The sequence below is a fragment of the Amblyraja radiata genome, chromosome 23 (assembly GCF_010909765.2).
Source record: "Amblyraja radiata isolate CabotCenter1 chromosome 23, sAmbRad1.1.pri, whole genome shotgun sequence".
NCBI lineage: Eukaryota > Metazoa > Chordata > Chondrichthyes > Rajiformes > Rajidae > Amblyraja > Amblyraja radiata.
Window position 1 is genome coordinate 3568105 of NC_045978.1, and position 27736 is coordinate 3595840.

Consider the following 27736-nt stretch of genomic DNA (forward strand, 5'->3'; position numbering starts at 1 on the left):
GCCTTGAATGCCGTGATTTGTCCCCGTTTCCGCATTCCAGCAGAAAACACATCGGAAAACTGGTTCTACCTGTGTTGCCAGGGAATGCAATGAAAGTCCAGGAACCGAACCACCACCACCCCCCCTCCCCACCCCCCCCCACCCCCAAAGAAAAATCTGCCAGAGAAAGACAGGGAGGGATTTCAAAGGATGTCTGCAGATAGACAACGTGCTGGCTGGAACTTTGTGAACACATAACAGCAACAACAAAAAGTTAACTTTGAGGAAAGTTTCCAAAACTTTTCAGCAGTTTGGAGGAAAGTGGCTCCTTGGGGAAGTGTGGTCAGGACAGGTCAACATTGAAGCAGGTTGTATGGGGAATGGCAAGGAGCAATAAGAAGTGAGTGAGGGGGAGAGTGTGTGTGTGTGTAGGGGGTGATGGAGCAGCCGACGAGGAAGTATTGCCCTTGTCTACAGGTGTTGTGGGATCGCATTTGGCCCCAGCCTCTTCCTTCCAACACCCGGCAGGATCGGCCGCGGATCGCTGTCATCTCCGCTCCCTACCTGCAGTCCAAAGCGACCCCCAGCCCGGCTCCCACCCGGCCCATTAGACCGGGGGCAGGAGCCGGAGCCGGACCCGTCTACGCCGCTTTGTACAACTTCCAGGCCAGGAACACCGAGGAGATGTCGCTGACCAAGGGGGACAAGGTCCGCGTCATCCGAGACGAGGGAGACTACTTCTTCGCCCAGAAGGGGCCCGGCGACCGGGGCTTAGTCCCTTTCAACTATGTGACACTCCTGCAGGAAGGCGTGGAGAGAGAAGCGTGAGTAGATGCAATGTCCCCCCCACTCCCCACTCTGTATCAACGGGCAAAGGTCCCCTCACTCTGTAATAGACAGGGTGGTGCAGTCAGGGAAGGAACTGCAGATCGATGCTGGTAAAAAACATCTTTACACCCAACATAGACACACGGAGGGTTTAAGAAAGAATTGCAGACGCTGGTAAAATCCAAGGTAGACACGAAATGCTGGAGAAACTCAGGGGGTAAGAGGCAATGGTATTTTGTTGGTTCACATGCTTGATCAATGGTGTTTTATCATTAATGTTTTATTATTATTAATGTTGAGTGATTTCTGAGTCATTCGTAATTGTCACCGTATGTCATGTTGTTACTTGTGGGCGGAGCACCAAGGCAAATTCCTTGTATGTGAATACTTGGCCAATAAACTTATTTATTTACTTACTTTATCTATGCAGAGAAAGAATTCCTTCTCTCCATAGACACAGAGTGCTGGAGTAACTCAGCGGGACAGGCAGCATCTCTGGAGAGAAGGAATGGGTGACATTTCAGGTAGAGACCCTGCTTCAGACTCGACCACATCTTTTGCCATGACAAGTCAAGAGAGTTTATTGTCATGTGTCCCAGATAGGACAATGAAATTCTTGCTTGCTGCAGCACAACAGAATATTGTAAACAATAATACAGAACAATTCAGTTCAATATACACATAAATAATCAGATAAAGTGCAATAGGCTGTTACAGTTCAGAGTCTGTTTGTTGTCGAGTTTAATAGTCTGATGGCTGTGGGGAAGAAGCTGTTCCTGAACCTGAATGTACCAGATTTCAGGCTCCTGTACCTTCTACCTGATGGCAGCGGAGAGATGAGGAAGACATAAATAATCTGCCGGAAATAGCAGGGGACCGCGGGTCAAAGGAGTTGGAGGAATTGAGTGAAATCCAGGTTAGCCGTGAAGTGGTGTTGGGTAAATTGAATGGATTAAAGGCCGATAAATCCCCAGGGCCAGATAGGCTGCATCCCAGAGTACTTAAGGAAGTAGCTCCAGAAATAGTGGATGCATTAGTAATAATCTTTCAAAACTCTTTAGATTCTGGAGTAGTTCCTGAGGATTGGCGGGTAGCAAACGTAACCCCACATTTTAAGAAGGGAGGGAGAGAGAAAACGGGGAATTACAGACCAGTTAGTCTAACATCGGTAGTGGGGAAACTGCTAGAGTCAGTTATTAAAGATGGGATAGCAGCACATTTGGAAAGTGGTGAAATCATTGGACAAAGTCAGCATGGATTTACAAAAGGTAAATCATGTCTGACGAATCTTATAGAATTTTTCGAGGATGTAACTAGTAGCGTGGATAGGGGAGAACCAGTGGATGTGGTGTATCTGGACTTCCAGAAGGCTTTCGACAAGGTCCCACATAAGAGATTAGTATACAAACTTAAAGCACACGGCATTGGGGGTTCAGCATTGATGTGGATAGAGAACTGGCTGGCAAACAGGAAGCAAAGAGTAGGAGTAAACGGGTCCTTTTCACAATGGTAGGCAGTGACTAGTGGGGTACCGCAAGGCTCAGTGCTGGGACCCCAGCTATTTACAATATATATTAATGATCTGGATGAGGGAATTGAAGGCAATATCTCCAAGTTTGCGGATGACACTAAGCTGGGGGGCAGTGTTAGCTGTGAGGAGGATGCTAGGAGACTGCAAGGTGACTTGGATAGGCTGGGTGAGTGGGCAAATGTTTGGCAGATGCAGTATAATGTGGATAAATGTGAGGTTATCCATTTTGGTGGCAAAAACAGGAAAGCAGACTATTATCTAAATGGTGGCCGACTAGGAAAAGGGGAGATGCAGCGAGACCTGGGTGTCATGGTACACCAGTCATTGAAAGTAGGCATGCAGGTGCAGCATGCAGTGAAGAAAGCGAATGGTGTGTTAGCTTTCATAGCAAAAGGATTTGAGTATAGGAGCAGGAAGGTTCTACTGCAGTTGTACAGGGTCTTGGTGAGACCACACCTGGAGTATTGCGTACAGTTTTGGTCTCCAAATCTGAGGAAGGACATTATTGCCATAGAGGGAGTGCAGAGAAGGTTCACCAGACTGATTCCTGGGATGTCAGGACTGTCTTATGAAGAAAGACTGGATAGACTTGGTTTATACTCTCTAGAATTTAGGAGATTGAGAGGGGATCTTATAGAAACTTACAAAATTCTTAAGGGGTTGGACAGGCTAGATGCAGGAAGATTGCTCCCGATGTTGGGGAAGTCCAGGACAAGGGGTCACAGCTTAAGGATAAGGGGGCAATCCTTTAAAACCGAGATGAGAAGAACTTTTTTCACACAGAGAGTGGTGAATCTCTGGAACTCTCTGCCACAGAGGGTAGTCGAGGCCAGTTCATTGGCTATATTTAAGAGGGAGTTAGATGTGGCCCTTGTGGCTAAGGGGATCAGAGGGTATGGAGAGAAGGCAGGTACGGGATACTGAGTTGGATGATCAGCCATGATCATATTGAATGGCGGTGCAGGCTCGAAGGGCCGAATGGCCTACTCCTGCACCTAATTTCTATGTTTCTATGTTTCTATGAGTGTGTGGCCAGGATGGTGCGGGTCCTTGATGATGCTGGCAGCCTTTTTGAGGCAGCGACTGTGATAGATTCCCTCGATGGTGGGGAGGTCAGAGCCGATGATGGACTGGGCAGTGTTTACAACTTTTCCACTCCTGGACGCTCAAGTTGCCGAACCAAGCCACGATGCAACCGGTCAGCATGCTCTCTACTGTGCACCTGTAGAAGTTCGAGAGAGTCCTCCTTGACATACCGTTAGATAGAGCTCTTAAAGATAGCGGAGTCATGGGATATGGGGAGAAAAAGGCAGGAACAGGGTACTGATTGTGGATGATCAGCCCTGATCACAGTGAATGGCGGTGCTGGTACGAAGGGCTGAATGGCCTACTCCTGCACCTATTGTCTATTGCCTTTCACAACATTTAAGAAACATTTAGACAGGCAAGTGGATAGGATAGGTTTGGAGGGATATGGGCCAATCGTAGGCAGGTGGGACTAGTGCAGATGGGGCCTGTTGGTTGGTGTGGGCAAGTTGGGCCGAAGGGCCTGTTTGCATGCTGTATCACTGTATGACTCCATGACTGTGGAATATTTTAGTCATGATGCTGTCTGCATACAACTTGTAATGGTGTGTAATTTGGGAAACCTATGATGTAGGGGAGGCTATCTATCTGCTGTGTGTATATCTAGCTCAGAGCCTGCCTTGAACAGATTTTTTTGCTTTCCAAGAAACAAAGGCATGGCCTGGCCAAGCTGGACATCCGCTAGTCACGGCGACGGGCGGAAGAGTGCTTTGCCCGTGCCAGATACTTGCCCCTTTTACCGGGGATTACGTTCGCGCCTGGGTGGTGATAGAGAGGGACATCGTTGTATCGTGGTTATTTAGTATATTTGTAATAAGGATTGTGACATATTTGTTTAAAAATGTAGATAATTTGGTGATTTTGTACGATGGTGGTGGGCGGTTTGGTTTTTATATCCAGATAGTAATTAATACAAAGGTACACAAAAATGCTGGAGAAACTCAGCGGGTGCAGCAGCATCTATGGAGCGAAGGAAATAGGCGACGTTTCGGGCCGAATCCCTTCTTCAGACTGATAGGGGTGAGGGGGGAGAGAAGGAAGGAAAAAGGGAGGAGGAGGATCCCGAGGGCGGGGGGATGGGAGGAGACAGCTCGAGGGTTAAGCAATTTTGGTCGCCAAATTATAGGAAAGATGTCAACAAAATAGAGAGAGTACAGAGGAGATTTACTAGAATGTTGCCTGCGTTTCAGCACCTAATTACAGAGAAAGGTTGAACAAGATAGGTCTTTATTCTTTGGAGCGCAGAAGGTTAAGGGGGGACTTGATAGAGGTCTTTAAAATTATTGGAGGGATAGACAGAGTTGACGTGGATAAGCTTTTTCCATTGAGAGTAGGGAAGATTCAAACAAGGGGACATGTTTTGAGAATTAAGGGACAGACGTTTAGGGGTAACATGAGGGGGAACTTCTTTACTCAGAGAGCGGTAGCTGTGTGGAATGAGCTTCCAGTGGAAGTGGTGGAGGCAGGTTCGATTTTAACATTTAAAAATAAATTGGATAGGTATATGGACGGGAAAGGAATGGAGGGTTATGGTCTGAGTGCGGGTAGATGGGACTAGGGGAGAGTAAGTTGTTCGGCATGGACTAGAAGGGCCAAGTTGGCCTGTTTCCGTGCTGTAATTGTTATATGGTTATATGCTTATAAATAAATTATCTTTGATACTAAAAAATAATAATTTCTCTGATGTTTTATTGAAGCTATTTATCACTAATAATTGTCTCTCTTTGACTACGAGAGCATTTTTGTGGAATAAGTGTGTCATGTTAAAACTGAGACAAGAGTCATGAATGTTCCTACATCATGTGTCTAACAACAGAGCAATGAATTTCTTATTATTTGCAGCAGGTTCCTCAACATATCAAAATAGTGAAAATCAGAAACGTATCCCAAATTGATAAATGAAAGGTTCGAAGTATTTGGTCGTAGTTTGTTATTGTTACATGTACTGCGATACATTGAAAAACTTTGTTTGCGAGCTCTCCAGTTAAATGATACTATAGATGAATATAATCTGGCCGTACACACACAGTAAAACTGGTAGCAGAAAGCACATGAGTGGCGCAGCGGTAGAGCTGCTGCCTTACAATGCCAGGGACTTGATCCGATCCTGACTACGGGTGCTGTCTGTGTGGAGTTTGCACGTTCTCCCCGTGACTGTGTGTTTGTTCAGGGTTTGGACACGCTGGAGGCAGGAAACGTGTTCCCGATGTTGGGGGAGTCCAGAACCAGGGGCCACAGTTTAAGAATAAGGGGTAAGCCATTTAGAACGGAGACGAGGAAACACTTTTTCTCACAGAGAGTTGTGAGTCTGTGGAATTCTCTGCCTCAGAGGGCGGTGGAGGCGGGTTTTCTGGATGCTTTCAAGAGAGAGCTAGATAAGGCTCTTAAAAATAGCGGAGTCAGGGGATATGCGGAGAAGGCAGAACGGGGTACTGATTTGGGATGATCAGCCTTGATCACATTGAATGGCGGTGCTGGCTCGAAGGGCCGAATGGCCTACTCCTGCACCAATTGTCTATTGTCTATTGCGTGGGTTTCATCCAGGTGCTCCGGTTTTCCTCCCGCACCCCAAAGGTTTGTTGGTTCATTGGCTTTGGTAAAAATTCTTAAATTGTCCCCACATGTGTAAGATATTGTTAATGTGCGTGGATCACTGGTCGGTGAGCCCGGTGGGCCGAAGGGCCTGTTTCCCTGCTGTCTAAAGTAAAGAGCAAAAATTCCATGTGCAGTATGTAGTGTTACATGGTTATAGCATTATAGTTGCAGAGAAAGTGCAGATTTTTTAAAAAGCGCATGGGCTGCTATGAGGTTGGTTGGGTGGTGGATACGACACCCTTAACTGACGAGAAGATCATTCAGGACCATCTTATCACACTAAGGCCCATTATCAAAAGTAGATGCAAAGATCTTGGCAAGTATCTTGGCATCAAATTGCAGATTGATCCGCGTTGGAATGGTCAGACTCATCGTGCAACGGTGAGAGCAACAGGTGTCCTAAACTTCCTGAGGCGCAACTTTCATCATTGTTCAACTTCTGTCAAGGAGAAGCTTTACTTCACCCTCGTTAGACCTCATTTGGACTACGCAGTTGTAGCATGGGACCCATTCACAAATAAAAACATTTCTTCCATCGAACGTGTCCAAAGACAGGCAGCTCGATTTGTTACTAACACCTATGAGAGAGAAGCGAGTGTCACCAAACTTCTGAATTCTCTGGGGTGGAACCCTCTCCAAGACAGACGTGAAGCTCACCGTTTGACCTGTTTTTACAAAATGTTAAATGGTCAGCTCGACATAGATTACAAGACCTACACCAAACCCAAACCAATTAGGAGCAGACGAGGGCATTCGATCCAATTTGTGATCCCAGCTACAAAGGCAGATGTGTACAGCAATTCGTTCTTCCCCCGCACAATTAAAGCATGGAATAATCTCCACCCAACTATAGTTACCCAACCAGATGCAACTACATTTAAAGTAGCTCTTTCTTCCCAATATCCCTTTCTGGCTTAAGCCCTCCCTTCACCACCTCCAGTTTAAATTCCATTTGGAATATTTTGGAGGACCAAGAAACCAAGGGAAAAAAAAGATTCATACATGGAATGTGGTTCTTACATGAGCAGAACTCTAGGTGACTGACAATGTAAACACAATCTCTCCAGGTAATTTAGGCAAATGATACAATTAGCATCCACTTTTTAAAATGAGGCAAGTTGCAAGTAATAGATTTATTTTAGTGTTAAATTGAAGCAAGCTGCTAAACCTTCTGGAATGAATGTTACATAAGAGCATCCCACGCAAATGATGGACTTGTGTGGAAACAATGAACTGCAGACGCTGGTCAATGCACTGATCACGCAGTCTGAAGAAGCTTCCCAACCCTAAACACCACCTGTCCATGTTCTCCACAGATGCTGCCTGACCCGCTGAGTTACTCCAGCACTCTGTGTCCTTTTGTGTATTAACCGGTGTCTGGAGGAACTCAGCAGGTCAGGCAGCATCTCGGGAGAACATGGAGAGTTTGTGTTTCCTCTCTCTCTCTCTCTCCTAGCTTTCTTCCCCCACCCACCCAGAATCAGTCTGAAGAAGGACCCCCCACCTAAAAGTCTGAAGAAGGGTTTCGGCCCGAAACGTCGCCTATTTCCTTCGCTCCATAGATGCTGCTGCACCCGCTGAGTTCCTCCAGCAATTTTGTGTACCCCCCCACCTAAAACATGTTCTCCGGGGATGCTGCCTGACCCGCAGAGTTACTACAGCACTTTGCACCTATCCATATTCTCCAGAGATGTTGCCTGACATAGAAACATAGAAATTAGGTGCAGGAGTAGGCCATTCGGCCCTTCGAGCCTGCACCGCCATTCAATATGATCATGGCTGATCATCCAACTCAGTATCCCATACCTGCCTTCTCTCCATACCCTCTGATCCCCTTAGCCACAAGGGCCACATCTAACTCCCTCTTAAATATAGCCAATGAACTGGCCTCGACTACCCTCTGTGGCAGGGAGTTCCAGAGATTCACCACTCTCTGTGTGAAAAAAGTTCTTCTCATCTCGGTTTTAAAGGATTTCCCCCTTATCCTTAAGCTGTGACCCCTTGTCCTGGACTTCCCCAACATCGGGAGCAATCTTCCTGCATCTAGCCTGTCCAACCCCTTAAGAATTTTGTAAGTTTCTATAAGATCCCCTCTCAATCTCCTAAATTCTAGAGAGTATAAACCAAGTCTATCCAGTCTTTCTTCATAAGACAGTCCTGACATCCCAGGAATCAGTCTGGTGAACCTTCTCTGCACTCCCTCTATGGCAATAATGTCCTTCCTCAGATTTGGAGACCAAAACTGTACGCAATACTCCAGGTGTGGTCTCACCAAGACCCTGTACAACTGCAGTAGAACCTCCCTGCTCCTATACTCAAATCCTTTTGCTATGAAAGCTAACATACCATTCGCGGACCCTCTGAGTTACTCCAGCACTCTGTGAAACATCACCTATCCATATTCTCCAGAGATGTTGCCTGACCCGCTGAGTTACTCCAGCACTCTGTGTCCACTTGTGGAGCGAGTCATGTACTTCCCGCAGTTTAGTGATGATTTCAGCTCACTGTAATGCAGTGTGGCCCGAAACCGTGATCATAGCATAACTGAAATGTTTTGTACTTTGTTTAACATTGCAAAGGAATTTGGTGGCAAATAATTTCTGACTGAGATCCACATGATACTTAAAGCCTTGTCAACTTCAATGCATTGAATATTTTGGAGGCACACGCCCTTGACCTGAGGAATTCAACAATGCCGAGTAGATGGATGGCATTTCTGAGTTATCGTCAATTATGGGAAAGGATGAGGAGGCACTGACTATAGACTTTAGAGATGCAGCGTGGGAACGGGCGCCTTGGGCCCACCGAGTCCGCGCCGACCAGCGGTCACCCCGTACACCAGCACTATCCTACACACTAGGGACAATTCAAAGGTTCAAAGGTTCAAAGGTTGATTTATTGTCACATACACCTAAATGTAGTGAAATTCCTTTTGCCAATGCAGCACATAAAAAAGAATACAAACATAACAATAATAAATAACTTTAACATAAAAACATCCCCCCACAATGGTTCCCATTATGGGGGAAGGCACAGAGTCCAGTCCCATCCCCATCCCCAATGTCCACCCAAAGTCGGGCCTATTGAGGCCTGCACAGTTGCCTCTACGGAGGCCCGATGTTCCAGGCCGTCCTCGCCGGGTGATGATGTTCCGGCGTCGGGAGAGTCCTCTCAGCGGCCTGGGAACCCTGGAACGGCCGCCTCCCTACTCGAGACCGTGGCTTCCGGAGCCGACAAGGCCGCGCCGAATGGAGCTCAACTGCGACGTCGCGATATCCCAGTCAATTCACAATTTTAACCAAAACCAATAAATCTGGTACGGTGGTGCAGCGGTATAGTTACTGCCTTACAGCGCCAGAGACCCGGGTTCGATCCTGACTACGGGTGTTTGCTTCTACGGAGTTTGTACCTTCTCCCCGTGACTGCGTGGGATTTCTCCTGGTGCTCTGGTTTCCTCCCACACTCCAAAGACGTACAGGTCTGTAATTTAATTGACCGGTAAATATTGTAAATTGTCCCCAGTGTGGGTAGGATAGTGCTCGTGTACTGGGTGGTCGCTGGTCTGTATCACCCTGTAACTAAACCAAAAGCAATTAACCTGTAAACCTGCATGCCTTTGAAGCCCCTGTCCCACTTAGGAGACCTAAACAGCAACCTCTGGTGACCTTGCCCACCGCACGAAAAAAAATCAAGGTCGAGGTGACCTCAATCTCCGACCACCTCCCACGCAAATGTTGAAAACTGTAAAGAGCTTCAATAACGCACTGTTGTCTTTACTACTTTTATTAGTAACTCACAAACAATACTGCACTAGCTGTACGTGGTCCGTCACACGAGCTAGAGAGAGATCAAGGGGTGGGGAGGTTACATTTATACTTGTGATATAGGGAGTGGTTAGTAGTGGTGAGATCACTATGTTAAAGGCACATCTACAAAAACCTTCCTCGATTATGAAGAAAACCGGCTTCGACTCGACCTGCGACTAAAAAATGATCGATTTTTAAAACGGCAACCTATTTTTAGCCGAGGCCGGTTTTAAACATGATGAAAAAATAGCAGCGACCTAGATGAAGCCTCGACCACGCGGAAACCACTTTCAACCATTAGGGAGGGTGACCAAAACCTCCGGTGACCTCATGGAAACCTTAGGTGGCGGGCAAGGTCACCAGAGGTTGCTGTTTCGGTCTCCTTAGTGGGACAGGGGCTTTAGGAGCATGGAGCTCCCGAACAAAACCCACGTGGCCACAGGGAAAGCATTCGAACTTCGTACAGACAGCACCCATAGTCAGGATCGAACTGACTTTCCTTTAGTACCGTAGTCAGAATAGAACCCGGGTCTCTGGCGCTGTAAGGCAGCAACTCTAAAATGCTGGAGAAACTCAGCGGGTGAGGCAGCATCTATGGAGCGAAGGAATAGGTGACGTTTTGGGTCTCGACCTGTCAGTCTGAAGAAGGGTCTTGACCCGAAACGTCACCTATTTCTTCTCTCCATAGATGCTGCCTCACCTGCTGAGTTTCTCCAGCATTTTTGTCTACCTTCAATTTTTCCAGCATCTGCAGTCCTTTCTTAAACATTTGGACAGTTACATGGACATCAAAGATTAGAGGGCTACGGGCCAAATGCAGGCTGGTGAGACTAGTTTAGATTAGTTTAGTTCAGAGATATGGCGTGGAAACAGGCCCTTCGGCCCACAATGTCCGCGCCGACCAGCGATCCCCGCATATTAACACTATCCTACACCCATTAGGGACAATTTTTATATTTACCAATCCAATTAACCTCCAAATCTGCGCGTCTTTGGAGAGTGGGAGGAAACCGAAGATCTCGGAGAAAACGGGGAGAATGTACAAACTCCGTATAGACAGAACCCATAGTCAGGATCGAACCCGGGTCTCCGGCGCTGCATTCGAAACAGGAAACAACAGGAAGGCAAAAACAGGAAAGCAGACTATTATCTAAATGGTGGCCGACTAGGAAAAGGGGAGATGCAGCGAGACCTGGGTGTCATGGTACACCAGTCATTGAAAGTGGGCATGCAGGTGCAGCAGGCAGTGAAGAAAGCGAATGGTATGTTAGCTTTCATAGCAAAAGGATTTGAGTATAGGAGCAGGGAGGTTCTACTGCAGTTGTACAGGGTCTTGGTTAGACCACACCTGGAGTATTGCGTACAGTTTTGGTCTCCAAATCTGAGGAAGGACATTATTGCCATAGAGGGAGTGCAGAGAAGGTTCACCAGACTGATTCCTGGGATGTCAGGACTGTCTTATGAAGAAAGACTGGATAGACTTGGTTTATACTCTCTAGAATTTAGGAGATTGAGAGGGGATCTTATAGAAACTTACAAAATTCTTAAGGGGTTGGACAGGCTAGATGCAGGAAGATTGCTCCCGATGTTGGGGAAGTCCAGGACAAGGGGTCACAGCTTAAGGATAAGGGGGAAATCCTTTAAAACCGAGATGAGAAGAACTTTTTTCACACAGAGAGTGGTGAATCTCTGGAACTCCCTGCCACAGAGGGTAGTCGAGGCCAGTTCATTGGCTATATTTAAGAGGGAGTTAGATGTGGCCCTTGTGGCTAAGGGGATCAGAGGGTATGGAGAGAAGGCAGGTACGGGATACTGAGTTGGATGATCAGCCATGATCATATTGAATGGCGGTGCAGGCTCGAAGGGCCGAATGGCCTACTCCTGCACCTAATTTCTATGTTTCTATGCATTCGCCGTATGGCAGCAACTCTACTGCTGCCACACTGTGACCGCCTAGTGTAGATGGGGCATGTTGATCGGCATTGGGCAGGTAGGGCCGAAGGGCCTGTTTCCATGCTGTACGACTTTATGACTCTAATAAATGTCAGTTTCACTCACATAGATGAGATAATGTTTTAGTCTTGAAGTGTGAAACAGCTGTTTCAAGGTATACGGTTTGTGGCATTTTGTTCTCCGGGATGAGTCACCGTATTTGCTTATCATTTTTGACATTTCTGCCGAATGTCCCGATAGATAGTGTTTAACATATAAAGAATGTGGACACACTAGATGCTGCTTATGTGAGTAACCGTAAGAATAGGTCAAATATTTTGGGAGTTTGAAGAAATAACCAGAGAGCAGTCTTGAACCACTATCCATCTCATATGCAAAACACTCGGACTATCGTTGATCAGACTTTCAGGTCAGTTCAGTTTAGTTTATTGTCATGTGTACCGAGGTACAATGAAAAGCTTTTGTTGCGTGCTAACCAGTCAGCAGAAAGACAATGGTACGGACCTCATATGTCGCTTGGGCAGTTTACACCCCAGCGGTATGAACATTGACTTCTCCAATTTCAGGTAGTCCCTGCTTTCTCCCCCCTTCCCCTCCCCTTCCCAGCTCTCCCACAGCCTAGTATCTCCGCCTCTTCCTTTCTTTCCCCCCCCCCCCCCTTCGACATCAGTCTGAAGAAGGGTCTCGACCCAAACGTCACCTATTCCTTCGCTCCATAGATGCTGCCTCACACGCTGAGTTTCTCCAGCATTTTTTGTCTACCTTCGATTTTTCCAGCATCTGCAGTTCTTTCTTAAACACGATTACACGATCCATACTTGATAAGGGGATTACGTTTAGTGCAAGGTAAAGCCAGCAAAGTCCAATCAAGGATAGTCCGAGTGTCACCAAAGAGGTAGATACTAGTTCAGCACTGCTCTCTGGTTGTGGTAGGATGATTCAGTTGCCTGATAACAGTTTTATCTTGCACTAAACATTATTCCCTTTATCATTTATCTGTACATTTTTTGCTGCGTGCTATCCAGTCAATGAAAAGATTATACATGATTAAAAACCAAGCCGTCCACAGTGTACAGATACAGGATAAAGGGAATAATGTTAGGTGCAAGGTAAAGTCTTGTTTATAGATAGTCCAAGGGTCTCCAGTTACGTAGATGGGTGGTCAAGACCGCTTTCTAGTTGGTGAGAGGATGGTTCATTTGCCTGATAACAGCCGGGAAGATACTGTCCCTGAATCTGGAGGTAGACAAAAAATGCTGGAGAAACTCAGCGAGTGAGGAAGAATCTACGGAGAGAAGGAATAGGCGACGTTTTGAGTCGAGACCTGAAACGTCGGCAATTCCTTCTCTCCGTAGATGCTGCCTCACCCGCTGAGTTTCTCCAGCATTTTTTGTCTACCTTCGATTTTTCCAGCATCTGCAGTTCTTTCTGAAACACTGAATGTGGAGGTGCACGGTTTCACACTTCTGTACCTCCTGCCCGATGGGGGAGGGGAGGATGGGGAGTGCTCCACTGTGCTGCCCTTCTGCAACTCAATGGGAAATAAAGATATTACAGTAAAATAAACGGACATGTTTTTCTTCCCCAGGTGGTACTTTGGAGAGATTGGAAGAGCAGAAGCAGAAAAATTGCTGACGTCGGCAGAAAATCAAAATGGAGTCTTCCTGGTGCGCATGAGTGAGACTGACAATGGTCGTTATTCAATATCGGGTGCGCAAAAACTTGGTTTTCATTGAAATAATAAAAAATCAATAATCACATGTTGATTGTAACGTTTAAGAAGGAACTGCAGATGCTGGAAAAATCGAAGGTAGACAAAAATGCGGGAGAAACTCAGCGGGTGAGGCAGCATCTATGGAGAGAAGGAATAGGTGACGTTTCGGGTTGAGACCCGTCAATCTGAAGAAGGGTCTCGACCCGAAACGTCACCTATTCCTTCTCTCCATAGATGCTGCCTCATCCGCTGAGTTTCTCTAGCATTTTTTGTCTCCCTTGCTATTGAGGGAGTGCAGCGTAGGTTTACAAGGTTAATTCCCGGGATGGCGGGACTGTCATATGCTGAGAGAATGGAGCAGCTGGGCTTGTACACTCTGGAGTTTAGAAGGATGAGAGGGTATCCAATTGAAACATATAAGATAGTTAAGGGCTTGCACATGCTAGAGGCAGGAAACATGTTCCCGGTGTTGGGGGAGTCCAGAACCAGGGGCCACAGTTTAAGAATAAGGAGTAAGCCATTTAGAACGGAGACGAGGAAACACTTTTTCACACAGAGAGCTGGGAATCTGTGGAATTCTCTGCCTCAGAGGGCGGTGGAGGCAGGTTCTCTGGATGCTTTCAAGAGAGAGTTAGATAGGGTTCTTAAAAATAGCGGAGTCAGGGGATATGGGGAGAAGGCAGCAAAGGGGTACTGATAGTGGATGATCAGCCATGATCACATTGAATGGCGGTGCTGGCTCGAAGGGCAGAATGGCCTACTCCTGCACCTATTGTCTATTGTCTATTCTGTGGCAAAGAATTCAACAGATTCACCACCTCCCCCCCCTCCATGCTGGGTCCCCCTTTGACATTCTGAAGTCTGAAGTTTTAAATTGTTTCTCTTCACCTGCAGCTTTGAACGATAAAGTACATCACTATCGGATATCGTCCTCGTCACAAGGATCATTTTATCTTCAAGAAAACCAATCGTTTTCCACCATTAAAGACCTCGTGGAATTCCACAAAAAAAATTGGAAGATCTTTGGCTTTCCGCTGACGAAGCCTTGTGCAAAGGTATTTTCTCGGATGTCACTTGTAGGAAAGAACTGCAGTCTGAAGAAGGGTCTCGACCCGAAAGGTCACCCATTCCTTCTCTCCAGAGATGCTGCCTGTCCCGCTGAGTTACTCCAGCATTTTGTGTCTACCTTCTCGAATATCATGCTGTATGGAATACTCTGTGACCGCATGGGTTTTCTCCGGGTGCTCCGGTTTCCTCCCACATCCCAAAGACATAGAAATATAGAAACATAGAAAATAGGTGCAGGAGTAGACCATTTGGCCCTTCGAGCCTGCACCGCCATTCAATATGATCATGGCTGATCATCCAACTCAGTATCCCGTACCTGCCTTCTCTCCATATCCCCTGATCCCTTTAGCCACAAGGGCCACATCTAACTCCCTCTTAAATATAGCCAATGAACTGGCCTCAACTACCTTCTGTGGCAGAGAGTTCCAGAGATTCACCACTCTCTGTGTGAAAAATGTTTTTCTCATCTCGGTCCTAAAGGATTTCCCCTCTATCCTTAAGCTGTGACCCCTTGTCCTGGACTTCCCCAACATCGGGAACAATCTTCCTGCATCTAGCCTGTCCAACCCCTTAAGAATTTTGTACGTTTCTATAAGGTCCCCCCTCAATCTCCTAAATTCTAGCGAGTACAAGCCGAGTCTATCCAGTCTTTCTTCATATGAAAGTCCCGACATCCCAGGAATCAGTCTGGTGAACCTTCTCTGCACTCCCTCTATGGCAATAATGTCCTTCCTCAGATTTGGAGACCAAAACTCCAGGTGTGGTCTCACCAAGACCCTGTACAACTGCAGTAGAACCTCCCTGCTCCTATACTCAAATCCTTTTGCTATGAATGCTAACATACCATTCGCTTTCTTCACTGCCTGCTGCACCTGCGTGCCTACTTTCAATGACTGATGTACCATGGCACCCAGGTCTCGTTGCATCTCCCCTTTTCCTAATCGGCCATCATTCAGATAATAGTCTACTTTCCTGTTTTTGCCACCAAAGTGGATAACCTCACATTTATCCACATTATACTGCATCTGCAATGCATTTGCCCACTCACCCAGCCTATCCAAGTCACCTTGCAGCCTCCTAGCATCCTCCTCACAGCTAACACTGCCCCCAGCTTAGTGTCATCCGCAAACTTGGAGATGTTGCATTCAATTCCCTCGTCCAAATCATTAATATATATTGTAAATAGCTGGGGTCCCAGCACCGATCCTTGCGGTTGGCAACCCCACTAGTCACTGCATTTGACGTGCGGGTTTGTACGTTCGTTGTCCCTCTGTAAATTGGCTGTCGGGAGTGGATGCGGAAGTGAATTACATAGAACTGGATTGGGTGGAGTGGATGTGGTGAGGATGTTTCCACCAGTGGGAGAGTCTAGGACGAGAGGTCACAGCCTCAGAATTAAAGGATGTTCCTTTAGGAAGGAGATGAGAAGGAATTTCTTTAGTCAGAGGGCAGTGAATCTGTGGAATTCTTTGCCAAGTCGAGGGATATTTTTAAAGCAGAGATAGATAGTCTTGATTAGTGCGGGTGTCAGGGGTTATGGGGGGAAGGCAGGGGAATGGAGTTAGGAGGGAGAGATAGATCAGCCATGATTGAATGGCGGAGTAGACTTGATGGGCTGAATGGCCTAATTCTCAATAAACAATAGACAATAGGTGCAGGAGTAGGCCATTCGACCCTTCGAGCCAGCACCGCCATTCAATGTGATCATGGCTGATAATCCCCAATCAGTAGCCCGTTCCTGCCTTCTCCCCATATCCCCTACCTCCGCTATCTTTACGAGCCCTATCTAGCTCTCTCTTGAAACTATCCAGAGAACTGGCCTCCACTGTGGAATTCTCTGAGGCAGAGAATTCCACAGACTCACAAGTCTCTGTGAGAAACAGTGTTTCCTCGTCTCCATTCTAAATGGCTTACTCCTTATTCTTAAACTGTAGCCCCTGGTTCTGGACTCCCCCAACATCGGGAACATGTTTCCTGCCTCTAACGTGTCCAAACCCTTAACAATCTAATATGTTTCAATAAGATGCCCTCTCATCCTTCTAAACTTCAGAGTGTACAAACCCAGCCTCTCCTATTACTTGTGACCTGATGAATTGGTGATGGATGGGCGGCATGAACTGGGTGGGCCGAAGGGCCTGTTTCCACGGTATACCCCTAACATCGCAGAGTGGTGGATAAATCATTAAGTTTCATGATGGAATCTTGCATGTTTCCTATTCCAAAGTAGAAATTAAATGGTGTATTGAAAAGTAAAGTAAGTGTACTGATCTATTGGCTCCTGTGCAGCAAGCAGCTTATCAAGTTGACGAATGGGAAAGGCCCAGAGAAGAATTCACTTTGCTGCGAAAACTAGGAGAAGGAAACTTTGGAGAGGTCTGGGAAGGAGCTTGGGGAGAAGACCAGCGCGTGGCGATCAAAATGCTTAAAAAAGGTTTGTAGCAAGTTGTCTTTGTGCGATTTACAAAGGGATGGCACAAATTGAACAAGCACAGCTGAAAGACTCCATCTACACTCCAGGCTGCCCTGGGAAAGCAGTCAATATACCGTAATAACGGACCGTTCCTTCCGTCTGAGTCTTGAGACTGAAGATAGGTCTCGACCCGAAACGTCGCCCATTCCTTCGCTCCATACATGCTGCCTCACCCGCTGAGTTTCTCCAGCATTTTTGTCTACCATTCGATTTTTCCAGCATCTGCAGTTCTCTCTCAAACAATACACAACAGAGTTTAACATAAACATCCACCACAGCGGAATCAACGTTCCCCACTGTGATGGAAGGCAATCAAATTCAGTCGTCTTCCTCTTTGTTCACCCGAGGCCGGAGAAGTCGCCGTTACGGACGGCCCGATGTACAGGCCCTCTCGCCGGGATGATGGAAGCTTGTCGCTAGACTCGATGACCTAGAATAAGAAATGTAAAGCTATTAACGCTCAAGCATTCCCATGCCAGCAGTTCTGTGGGCACTAAATGTACTAGCTGCCCATCTCTCTATTTATGTCCACTAACTTTAATCCCAACACTCCCCTACAACCCTAACGTTGGAACTAGCTGAATGCAGACAAGCAGAGTCTTGGCACAGACTGCTCCCTAGATGGACCTTATGCACATAAATCCCATCTCAGAGCATGGTACAGGATCGGGATCAGGATATCCCTCTCACAAACTGCTGGAAGAAATGTTTTTATTGTTAATATTTGCAAACGTTGAGAATTATTCCAAAAATATTAAAATATGAAACATCAGTGTTAAATGCAAGTACAATTACACACTTCTCTGCAAGACTCCCCCTGCAGTAGGGTTGCCAACTGTCCCGTATTAGCCGGGACATCCCGTATATTGGGCTAAATTGGTTTGTCCCGTACGGGACCGCCCTTGTCGAGGGGACTGTCGGGTCGGAGCGTCGCATCCAGGCCCCGCCTCACCTGTCCCGACGTAGTGCAGCCCATGGAGTGCAGCAGCAGCTCCTCGCCAGTGGCCCCGTCGGTCGGCAGCTGTCCGACCTTCGGACCTTTGCTTACCGCCGACACCACCACCACCCCTCCTCCTTCTCATGGCCGATCATCGGTTCATGAGTTGGATGGGGTGCCGGACCTCAGCTGGCCCGCCGGCTGGGCTTTGTGTGCAGTCCAGCACTCGGGCCAACTCATCATTCACCCAGCCACGGCCGAGTCGGTCGACGAATTGCCGTCGGGAATTTGTCCCGTATTTTGACCTTTTGTCCCCTTATTTGGGAGCTAGAAAGTTGGCAAACCTACCCTGTGGAGAATGTAGTGCAAAAACACACACAGAGCTGGAGGAACTCAGCGGGTCAGGCAGCATCTGTGGAGGGAATGGACAGGCGCCGTTTCAGGTCAGGACCCTTCTTCATAACCAAATTGTCTGAAGAAAGGTCCAGACCCGAAAGGCCATTTGTCCATTCCCTCCGCAGATGCTGCCTGACAGCTGTGTTCCTCCAGCACTTTGTGTTTCCAGCATCTGCAGTTCCTTATGTTTCCATCTGACGGTATTGTTTTAGTGTGTGGGGTGAGGGGAACTCTACCAATTGCAATTGCTGGAGCAATCTCAAATACACTGGGGAGGTGGCTGTGGTCATTTGTCGACGATTGCTATAATCCTTTCCCCATTAGCATTTCCTGTAATTTATTCTCCACCCAGACACGACCACTCCACCCACGTCCCAACTTCCAGTGGCCAATTAACTTACAACGCACATGTTTCTAGGGATGTTAGAATCAACCATTACACTCACAGGAAATCCACATCAACTATTGTGATTGGGTGGAGTAGTGAACAGATCCCACAGGCCAAAGGAACTCTCGACATTGTAGATCATTTCAGAGATACAGCTCAGAAACAGCCCACTGAGTCCGCGCCGACCAGCGATCTCCCGTTCACACTAGTTCTATATTATCCCATTTTCTCATCCACTCCCGACACACTAGGGGTGATTCAACCTACAAACCTGCCGCCTTAACCCACGTATTTTAAAGAATAGATTTACATTTATTCATTTATTGTTTTTTTTTAATGCTATATATTATATGTGTGTTTTTGCATTTACAGACCTGTTATGCTTCTGTAAGAAAAGGGCCTGTCCCACTTACGCGACTTTTTTGGCGACTGCCGGCACCCATCATAGGTCGTTACAGGTGGCCGAAAATTTTCGACATGTTGAAAATCCAGCGGCGGCCAGAACAAGGTTCGACTCTTTGGGCGACTACTCACGACCATACAGGCTTCACCCCGCGACATGTCGCCTGTACGGTCGTGAGTCGTCTCCTCAGTCGCCCAAAGCGTCGTAACGTCTTTCTGGTCGGCGCTGGATTGTTCCACAATCGATACATACGACAATTAAACACTCTTGTATTGACCATCGAGTGTCGGGTAAAATACTGAATGTTATGTCCTATTTACGCAGATGATATGAACGTCGATGTGTTTCTTCAAGAGGTGAAAGTTATGAAGAGCATCAACCATCCGAAGCTGGTGCAGCTGTACGCCGTTTGTTCAATTGTAGAACCCGTTTACATCATCACAGAACTCATGACCAAAGGAAACCTGAAGGACTATCTCCATGGTTAGTATCTGGAATATTGAGGACAGTCCAGTGACTCGGGGAGAGCGCGTACCCTTGTGTCGGAAACCCTCTGTGCGTGCTGGGGGCGGCACAATGGCAATACGCTGCCTCACGGCGCAGGAGACCCAGCTTCAATCCCAACCTCGGGTGCTGTCTGTGTGGAGTTTGTCTGCTCTCCCTGTGACCGCGTGGGCTTCCTCTGGGTGCTCGGGCATCCTCCTACATTCCACAGACGTGCGGGCTTGTAGGTCAATTGGCCCTCTGTAAATCTGCCCCCTCGTGTGTAGGGAGCGGATGCGGAAACGGCATAACGTGGAACTAGTGTCAACGGGTCAGCATGGAACTGATGGGCCGAAGGGCCTGTTTCCATGCTGTATCTCTAAACTAAAACAAAACTAATATCAAACAATTTTTTTTAAATGTTCTAAACTAAAGGGGACCAGCAGAAATGAACGGTTTTATCGTCCCCAGCTTTGAATAGACTATAGTGGGAACGAGATAACGTGGAATCTCTGCGGGATGTGGTTCAGCAATTGAAGGACCTGTTTCCGTGCTGCAAAACAATGTGAAATCTTTTAATTTCACAATTGTGACCCTCAGACATTGGGAGGAGCAGAGAATGTAGGTTATTTTACTTGCAGTGAAAAGAAGTGAAACACTTGTGGGAAATACGTCTCTTTGAGTTGATCACAGAATTTAATTTTGTTCCTGACTTTGTAACGATGGTATATTGCAATATGCTGTTTAACCACAAACTTACAGCTAAGGAAAAACATACGTTTCCGGTTTTTGGTTCCTCTTTGCAAGTTTGAAGTTCGCCCCTTGTCAAGCTTTCTTGACATTAAGACCACAGGTGTTAGCAGAGTGTTATGGAATCTTCTGTCAAATTGCTAAACAAGAATATATCAACTGAATCACAAAAAAAACCCTTTCAATTTGGAATCTCTTAGATGCGGTGGCCCTAAATTGTCCCTCGCTTGTAGCGAGTGTCTCAGAGAGAAGAGGAAAACCTCTTCAAAGTGGGTAGGAAAGAACTGCAGATGCTGGTTTAAATCGAAGTTAGACACAAAATGCTGGAGTAACTCAGCGGGACAGGCAGCATTGCCGGAGAGAAGGAATGGGCGACGTTTCGGGTCGAGACCCTTCTTCAAAGTGGGCACACCTTGAGGAAACTTTGCAAATTCGATTAAAATCTCATTGGAGATCAGGTTTTAAACCAGGAGATTCTTATGCTATTTATAAATTGGATTGCAGCAGTGAAACTTTGTATACGAACAGGCTGTGTGCCTCATGAGATGTTGCCTTGGTACTGAAGTCATTGTAGGTCATGCCTCCATTATTAGGTCGGCAAGCGGTTGCTGCCTTAGAGCGGCAACCACCCAGGTCCGATCCTGACCACAGGTGCTGTCGGTACGGAGTTTGTACGTTCTCCCTGTGACCGAGTGGGTTTTCTTCGGGTGCTCCGGTTTCCTCCCACCCTCCAAAGACGTGCGGGTTTGTAATTTAATTGTCTTTGGTACAATTGTAATCCCTGGCGCGTGTAAGATAGTGTCAGGGTACAAGGCAATCGCTGGTCAGTGAGGACTCGGTGGGACGAAGGGCCTGTGTCGGATCTGACTAAATGAACTAAAGTTTTAATGTGTTGTTTCCAGGGGAGGAGGGAGAAGTGTTAACAACCACACACCATGTTTACATCGCTAGCCAAGTGGCTGAAGCAATGGCGTACTTAGAAAAACATAAGTTTGTCCATCGAGATTTGGCTGCAAGAAATGTCCTTGTTGGAGAGGAACTGGTCTGCAAAGTGGCCGACTTCGGATTAATGAGACTGATCCGGGTAAGGCTTGCAACCTCCACACTACACACTCTGATTGAGATTCAAAAGTAGTCATCTATTTCATAAGGTCATAAGTGATAGGAGCAGAATTAGGCCATTCGGCCCATCGTCTACGCCGCCATTCAATCATGACTGATCTATCTCTCCCTCCTAACCCCATTCTCCTGCCTTCTCCCCATAACCCCTGACACCCGTACTGATCAATTACTACTCTTAAGCTAATTAAACCCCGTACTCTATTCTCTCTTCATCTAATTCTACGTTATGTGCTGAGGGGGTATAGACCTCCAGGTGGAAACAGACCCTTCAGCCCAACGTGTCCATGGCAACCAAGATGCCGCATCTAAGCTACTTCCACCTGTCTGTGTTTGACATGTATTCTATTCATGTATCCTGCCCAAGTGCCCATTTAATTGTGTTAGTGTACCTGCCTCAACTACCTCCTCTGGAAGCTCATTCCATGTACACCCATCAGCAAGTTGGGCTGAAGGGCCTGTGTGAAACAAAAAGTTGCTCCAGAGTTTTCTATTAAGTCTTCCCCCTCTCGAGAGCCTTAAGTACATGTCCCCTGGTTCTGGATTCCACTAACCTGGGTAAAAGACTGTGCATTCACCCTATACGACGGCTGTTTGAGAGAGAACTGCAGATGCTGGAAAAATCGAAGGTAGACAAAAATGCTGGAGAAACTCAGAGGGCGAGGCAGCATCTATGGAGCGAAGGAATAGGCGACATTCAACTCAGCCTGTAGTGAACACTACTGTGTGTACTGAAGAAGGGTCTCGACCCGAAACGTTACCCATTCCTTCTCTCCATAGATGCTGCCTCACCCGCTGAGTTCCTCCAGCATTTTTGTCTACCTATACATTCCCCCTATACATGATTTTATACACCTCTATAAGATCACCATTCAGCCTTATGCTCTCCAAGGAACAAAGTCCTGGCCTGCCCAGTCTTTCCCTGTAGCTCAGGCCTTCTCGGCCTTAGACAATAAACTAATCTGAACTGAACTGACCAAAACTGACCGCTAAATGCGGCCTCACCAATGTTTTGTGCAACTGTAACAATTCTATACGCAGTTATGTGGCTGATGAGCCGAAAGCCTTCGTTCCCATCCTATCTACCTGTACTGCCACCTTCAGGCAACTAGACACCTGTGCTGCTAGTATTTCCGATACACATTTCCAAAATTTCCTGCGTTATTTTAAATTTCCAAGATCTCTAGAGCTTTTTTTATTTTTGCAGAAGAATATTGTTTATAATGTATTGGAATTGGACAGGTGCCCATATGGATAGGACAGGTTTAGAGGGATATGGGCCAAATGCAGGCAGGTGGGACTGGTCTAGATGAGGCATCTTGGAAGGCATGGGCAAGTTGGGCTGAAGGGCCTGTTTCCATGGCTCTGTGACTCTGTGATTCCTCCCTAGTGTAGATGGGACATGTTGATCGGTGTGGGCAAGTTAGGCCGAAGGGCCTGTTCCCACACTATATGACTATATAACCAGACTATATATCCAGAAGCAGGGGCCACAGTTCCAGAACCAGGGGCCACAGTTTAAGAATAAGGGGTAAGCCATTTAGAACGGAGACGAGGAAACGCTTTTTCTCACAGAGAGTGGTGAGTCTGTGGAATTCTCTGCCTCAGAGGGCGGTGGAGTCCGGTTCTCTGGATGCTTTCAAGAGAGTGCTGGCTCGAAGGGCCGAATGGCCTACTCCTGCACCTATTGTCTATTGTCTATTGTCAATGGGGCACTCATGAAATCGTAAACAGCTTATTCTGTGAGAATATAAATGTTTCCATCTAACGTGTAGTTTTGGGCTCTGGGGGGTTAATATTTCATCTGTATGCAATACTTCCTTATGGCTGTGTGGAAATACAAGTTGAACCCTGAGCTTAATTTTGGATGGATGAGTTATGACAAGTTGAAAACACTTTACCATCTGCGTGGTCTTTCCCCCAGCGGGCTGTCCCATTGTTGCCGGCTTTTGCCACCTGTACTTGGATTCCCATTGCTGGTGCTGAGAGACAAAGCTTCATTTCCACAGCGTGAGCCTGTATCGACTACATTACAGGTCAGCCAGGCAAAAGGGCTGGAGGATCTGGAGGAAATTGCTCAACACAACTTTACAACGGCAGCAGACCAGTGCAAGTGTGCGCACATCATTGGCATTTCAGATGGCTTTCATAGGGTCATCAGAATTAGGCCATTCGGCCCATCAAGTCTACTCCGCCATTCAATCATGGCTGATCTATCTCTCCCTCCCAACCCCATTCTCTGCCTTCTCCCCATAACCTACGACACCGGCACTAATCAAGAATCTATCTATCTCTACCTTAAAAATATCCATTGACTTGGCCTCTACCGCCTTCTGTGGCAAAGAATTCCACAGATTCACCACCCTCTGACTAAAGAAATATCTCCTCATTTCCTTCCTAAAAGAACGTCCTTTAATTCTGAGGCTGTGACCCCTGGTCCTAGATTCTCCCACTAGTGGAAACATCCTCTCCACATCCATTCTATCCAAGCCTTTCACTATTCTGTACGTTTCAATGAGGTTTCTCCCCTCATCCTTCTAAACTCCAGCGAGTACAGGCCCAGTGCCGACAAACGCTCATCATTCTTGGGACCATTCTTGCAAATCTCCTCTGGACCCTCTCCAGAGCCAGCACACCATTCCTCAGTTTCAATGCAACTCATTGAGTCATGCAGCATGAAAGCAGGCCCTTCGGCCCAACTTATCCATGCTGACCAAGCTGGCATTCTGGGCTAAGGTCGGCAGAAGGTAAACAGTACAGAAAGTTCCAGCAGAAGGTACAGTAGCTCCATCTGCACTAGTCCCACCTGCCTGTGTTCGGTCCATATCTTTCTAAACCTTCACCGATCCATGTACCAGTTCAAGAAGGAACTGCATATGCTGGAAAAATCGAAGGTAGACAAAAATGCTGGAGAAACTCAGCGGGTGAGGCAGCATCTATGGAGAGAAAGAATAGGCGACGTTTTGACCCGAAGCATCGCCTATTCCTTCGCTCCATAGATGCTGCCTCACCCGCTGAGTTTCTCCAGCATTTTTGTCAACCGTGTACCAGTTCAAATGTCTTTTAAATGTTGAAACAAGGAATTGCAGATGCTAGTTTACAAAAAAAATACACATAGTGCTGGAGTAACTCAGTGGGTCAGGCAGAACTATCCCTGGAGAACGTACATATCGTTTAAATGTTATTGTAGTTCCTGCTTCGTCTCCCTCCTCTGGCAGCTTGTTCCATATACCCACCACCCTCTGTAAAACGTTTCCCCTCAGGTTCCTACTAAATTTAACCATTTTATTTACCAATTATTTATTAACTCTACAATTGTGAGAAACACACAGTTTGTTCAAGCACAAAACTTAATTTTGTTTCTGTCCGTTGAGGTACTCCAGCTTTTTGTGTCTATCTTTGATAAACCCATTAGCCATCACTCACATTTGTTCTATATTTAGGCCAATAGGGCCGAGAGAAAGGGAATGAAATCCTGCTGGTATGAACGGGTGCCTTAATAAGTATCTATCTATCATATATAGCTATTAAAACTCTGATCTTGGATGTGTGTGCGCGTGTGCGTGCGTGTGCGTGTGTGTGTGTGTGTGTGTGTGTGTGTGTGTGTGTGTGTGTGTGTGTGTGTAACAAACGACGCACTAACGGTAACATTTTTACATATTCCGGTAGAGATTTTCCCCCTGGAGTCCGGAATCGCCTTATCTGAAAAATTTTACTTTTATTTCTAGTTATTAATGAAATTGGTCTAGTATATTACTAAAAGTTTCATCTTGTTTCTATCTATCTATCTATCTATCTATCTATCTATCTATCTATCTATCTATCTATCTATCTATCTATCTATCTATCTATCTATCTATCTATCTATCTATCTATCTATCTATCTATCCGTATGTGATCTGGGATCTATGCCAAAATGGTACATTTAGTGCAAACATTTTTGCACCACCTAACTCACCTTTGTCCCATTGTTGCTCCTATAATGTTTCGTTCACATTAATGTTATATTTCACAAGTTATTCATAGTTTTTAACTTCCCCATAACCTCTGACACCCGCACTAATCAAGACGCCTGCTTGTTCGTGAGTAGTCGCCCAAAGAGTTGTACCTTTTTCTGGTCGCCGCAGGATTTTCAACATTCTGAAATTTTTCGGCGACCTGCTGCGACTCTGACGGGTGCCGGCAAGTCGCCGAGAAAATAGCGTGAGTGTGACAGGCCCTTCACAGATCCTTGGCTGTCACTGCAAGTAAGAATGTCATTGTTCTATCTGGAACATATGACAAAAAAAAATCACTCTTGACTCTTGCTTCTTTGGACAGGATGACGTGTATAATATCCGAGCGGGGACCAAAATTCCGGTGAAGTGGACGGCGCCCGAAGCTGCAAACTACCGCAGATTTTCGGTAAAATCAGACGTGTGGTCATTTGGCGTTCTCCTGCACGAGATCGTGACCTACGGCAATGATCCATATGAGAGTAAGTAAACTAAAGAAACTCTAAGGCATAAGGCAAGGTGCTCTGTTGATTAGTTTAGTTTAGACAGACATATAATTTTATCATTTGGTACGTTGGAAATTATATATTTAAAATATCTAAATTGGTGCATGAAAGATATTATTGAAGTTTAACTCCAGCATAGATAAATGGTGAACAGTCTCAGGGCGCCACGGTGGCGCAGCGGTAGAGTTGCTGCCTTGGATGGTGGTTCGATCTCGACTACGGGCGCTGTCTGTACGGAGTTTGTACGTTCTCCCCGTGACCAGGTGGGTTTTATCCGAGATCTCCGACTTCCTCCCACACTAATTGGCTAATTGGCTTGAGTTTGTATACTTGGTATAAGTATAAATTGTCCCTAGTGTGTGTAGGATAGTGTTAGTGTGTGGGTCGGCACGGACGCCGTGGGCCGAAGGGCCTGTTTCCACGCTGTTTCTCGAAACTAAACTAAACTGAGTCTGAAGGAGGGTCTCGACTCGAAACGTCACCCATTCCTTCTTTCCAGAGATGCTGCCTGTCCCGCTGAGTTACTCCAGCTTTTTGAGTCTATCTTCAGTTTAAACAGGCATCTGCAGTTCCTTCCTACACATAGTTTGTTTAGAGTTACAGCGTGGAAACAGGCCTACCAAATTCACGCTGACCAGTGATCACCACACATCCTACATACTAGGAACCATTTACAGAAGCCAATATACCTATAAACCCTTGACTTGGGGCCCAAACTCTTGGTTGTACAGGTACAGTTTTAGTTTAGAGATACAGTGTGGAAACAGGTCGTTCGGCCCACAGAGTCTGCGCCGACCAGCGATCACTCAGCACTCAAGTTCTATCCTACACACTAGGGACAATTTGCAGAAGCCAATTTACCTACACACCTGTTCGTCTTTGGAGTGTGGGAGGAAACCAGAGCAACCGGAGAAAACTCACGCAGGTCACGGGGAGAATGTACAAACTCCGTATAGACAGCACCCGTAGTCAGGATCGAACCTGGGACTCTGGCGCTGTGAGGCAGCAACTCTAGCGCTGCGCCACCGTGCCCCCCCTTTGTAATTACAATTGTATCGTATTTATAATTTACCTTGATGTTGCAGGAATGACAAACCAGGAAGTTGTGGAAAAAATAAGCCAGGGATACAGAATGCCTTGTCCCGAGACTTGCACGGCAGACATGTATGGAATAATGGTTCGGTGTTGGAATGCAACTGAAGAACACCGGCCGACCTTCAGCGTACTGATGGATGAACTCAATTCCCTCTACACCCAATATTATTACCAAAGCCAAGAGCAATCTCCAAACAGGGACTGAGTTTGAACACGTCGAACATGACTCTGATGGAAGAAGTGGAGGTTGCATTCCCTCTGTGGATGGAATGGACACGCGAGACCCATCTCGAGACATCGAGTCATAGACACATAGTCATAGAGACATAGATACAGAGACATAGAGAGATAGAGTCAGAGAGTGGTGAGTGTGGAATTCTCTGCCTCAGAGGGCAGTGGAGGCCGGTTCTCTGGATACTTTTAAGAGCTAGATAGGGCTTAAATATAGTGGAGTCAGGGGATATGGGGAGAAGGCAGGAATGGGGTACTGATTGGGGATGATCAGCCATGATCACAATGAATTGCGGTGCTGGCTCGAAGGGCCGAATGGCCTCCTCCTGCACCTATTTTCTATGTTTCTATATGATCATGGCTGATAGAAACATAGAAAATAGGTGCAGGAGTAGGCCATTCG

At 46.6% G+C, this 27736-nt stretch overlaps 1 protein-coding gene across 1 annotated transcript; it reads left to right on the forward strand.

Moving 5' to 3' along the window:
- The first annotated feature begins 92 nt into the window (after positions 1-92).
- Positions 93-27479, forward strand: srms (src-related kinase lacking C-terminal regulatory tyrosine and N-terminal myristylation sites). Its single transcript, XM_033041357.1, has 8 exons — positions 93-803; positions 13367-13488; positions 14387-14547; positions 16847-16991; positions 19479-19637; positions 21290-21471; positions 25827-25983; positions 27093-27479. The coding sequence occupies exons 1-8, from the start codon at positions 418-420 to the stop codon at positions 27305-27307; spliced, it is 1527 nt and encodes a 508-aa protein (XP_032897248.1). The 5' UTR covers positions 93-417; the 3' UTR covers positions 27308-27479.
- Positions 27480-27736: the final 257 nt, after the last annotated feature.

What these genes read in the sequence shown, in the direction of transcription:
- srms (XM_033041357.1), top strand. Translation starts at nt 418, where the DNA reads ATGGAGCAGCCGACGAGGAAGTATTGCCCTTGTCTACAGGTGTTGTGG. An exon ending in GAAGGCGTGGAGAGAGAAGC is followed by an intron (nt 804 to 13,366) that starts GTGAGTAGATGC and finishes TTTCTTCCCCAG; the next exon opens with GTGGTACTTTGGAGAGATTG. An exon ending in CCTGAAGGACTATCTCCATG is followed by an intron (nt 19,638 to 21,289) that starts GTTAGTATCTGG and finishes TGTTGTTTCCAG; the next exon opens with GGGAGGAGGGAGAAGTGTTA.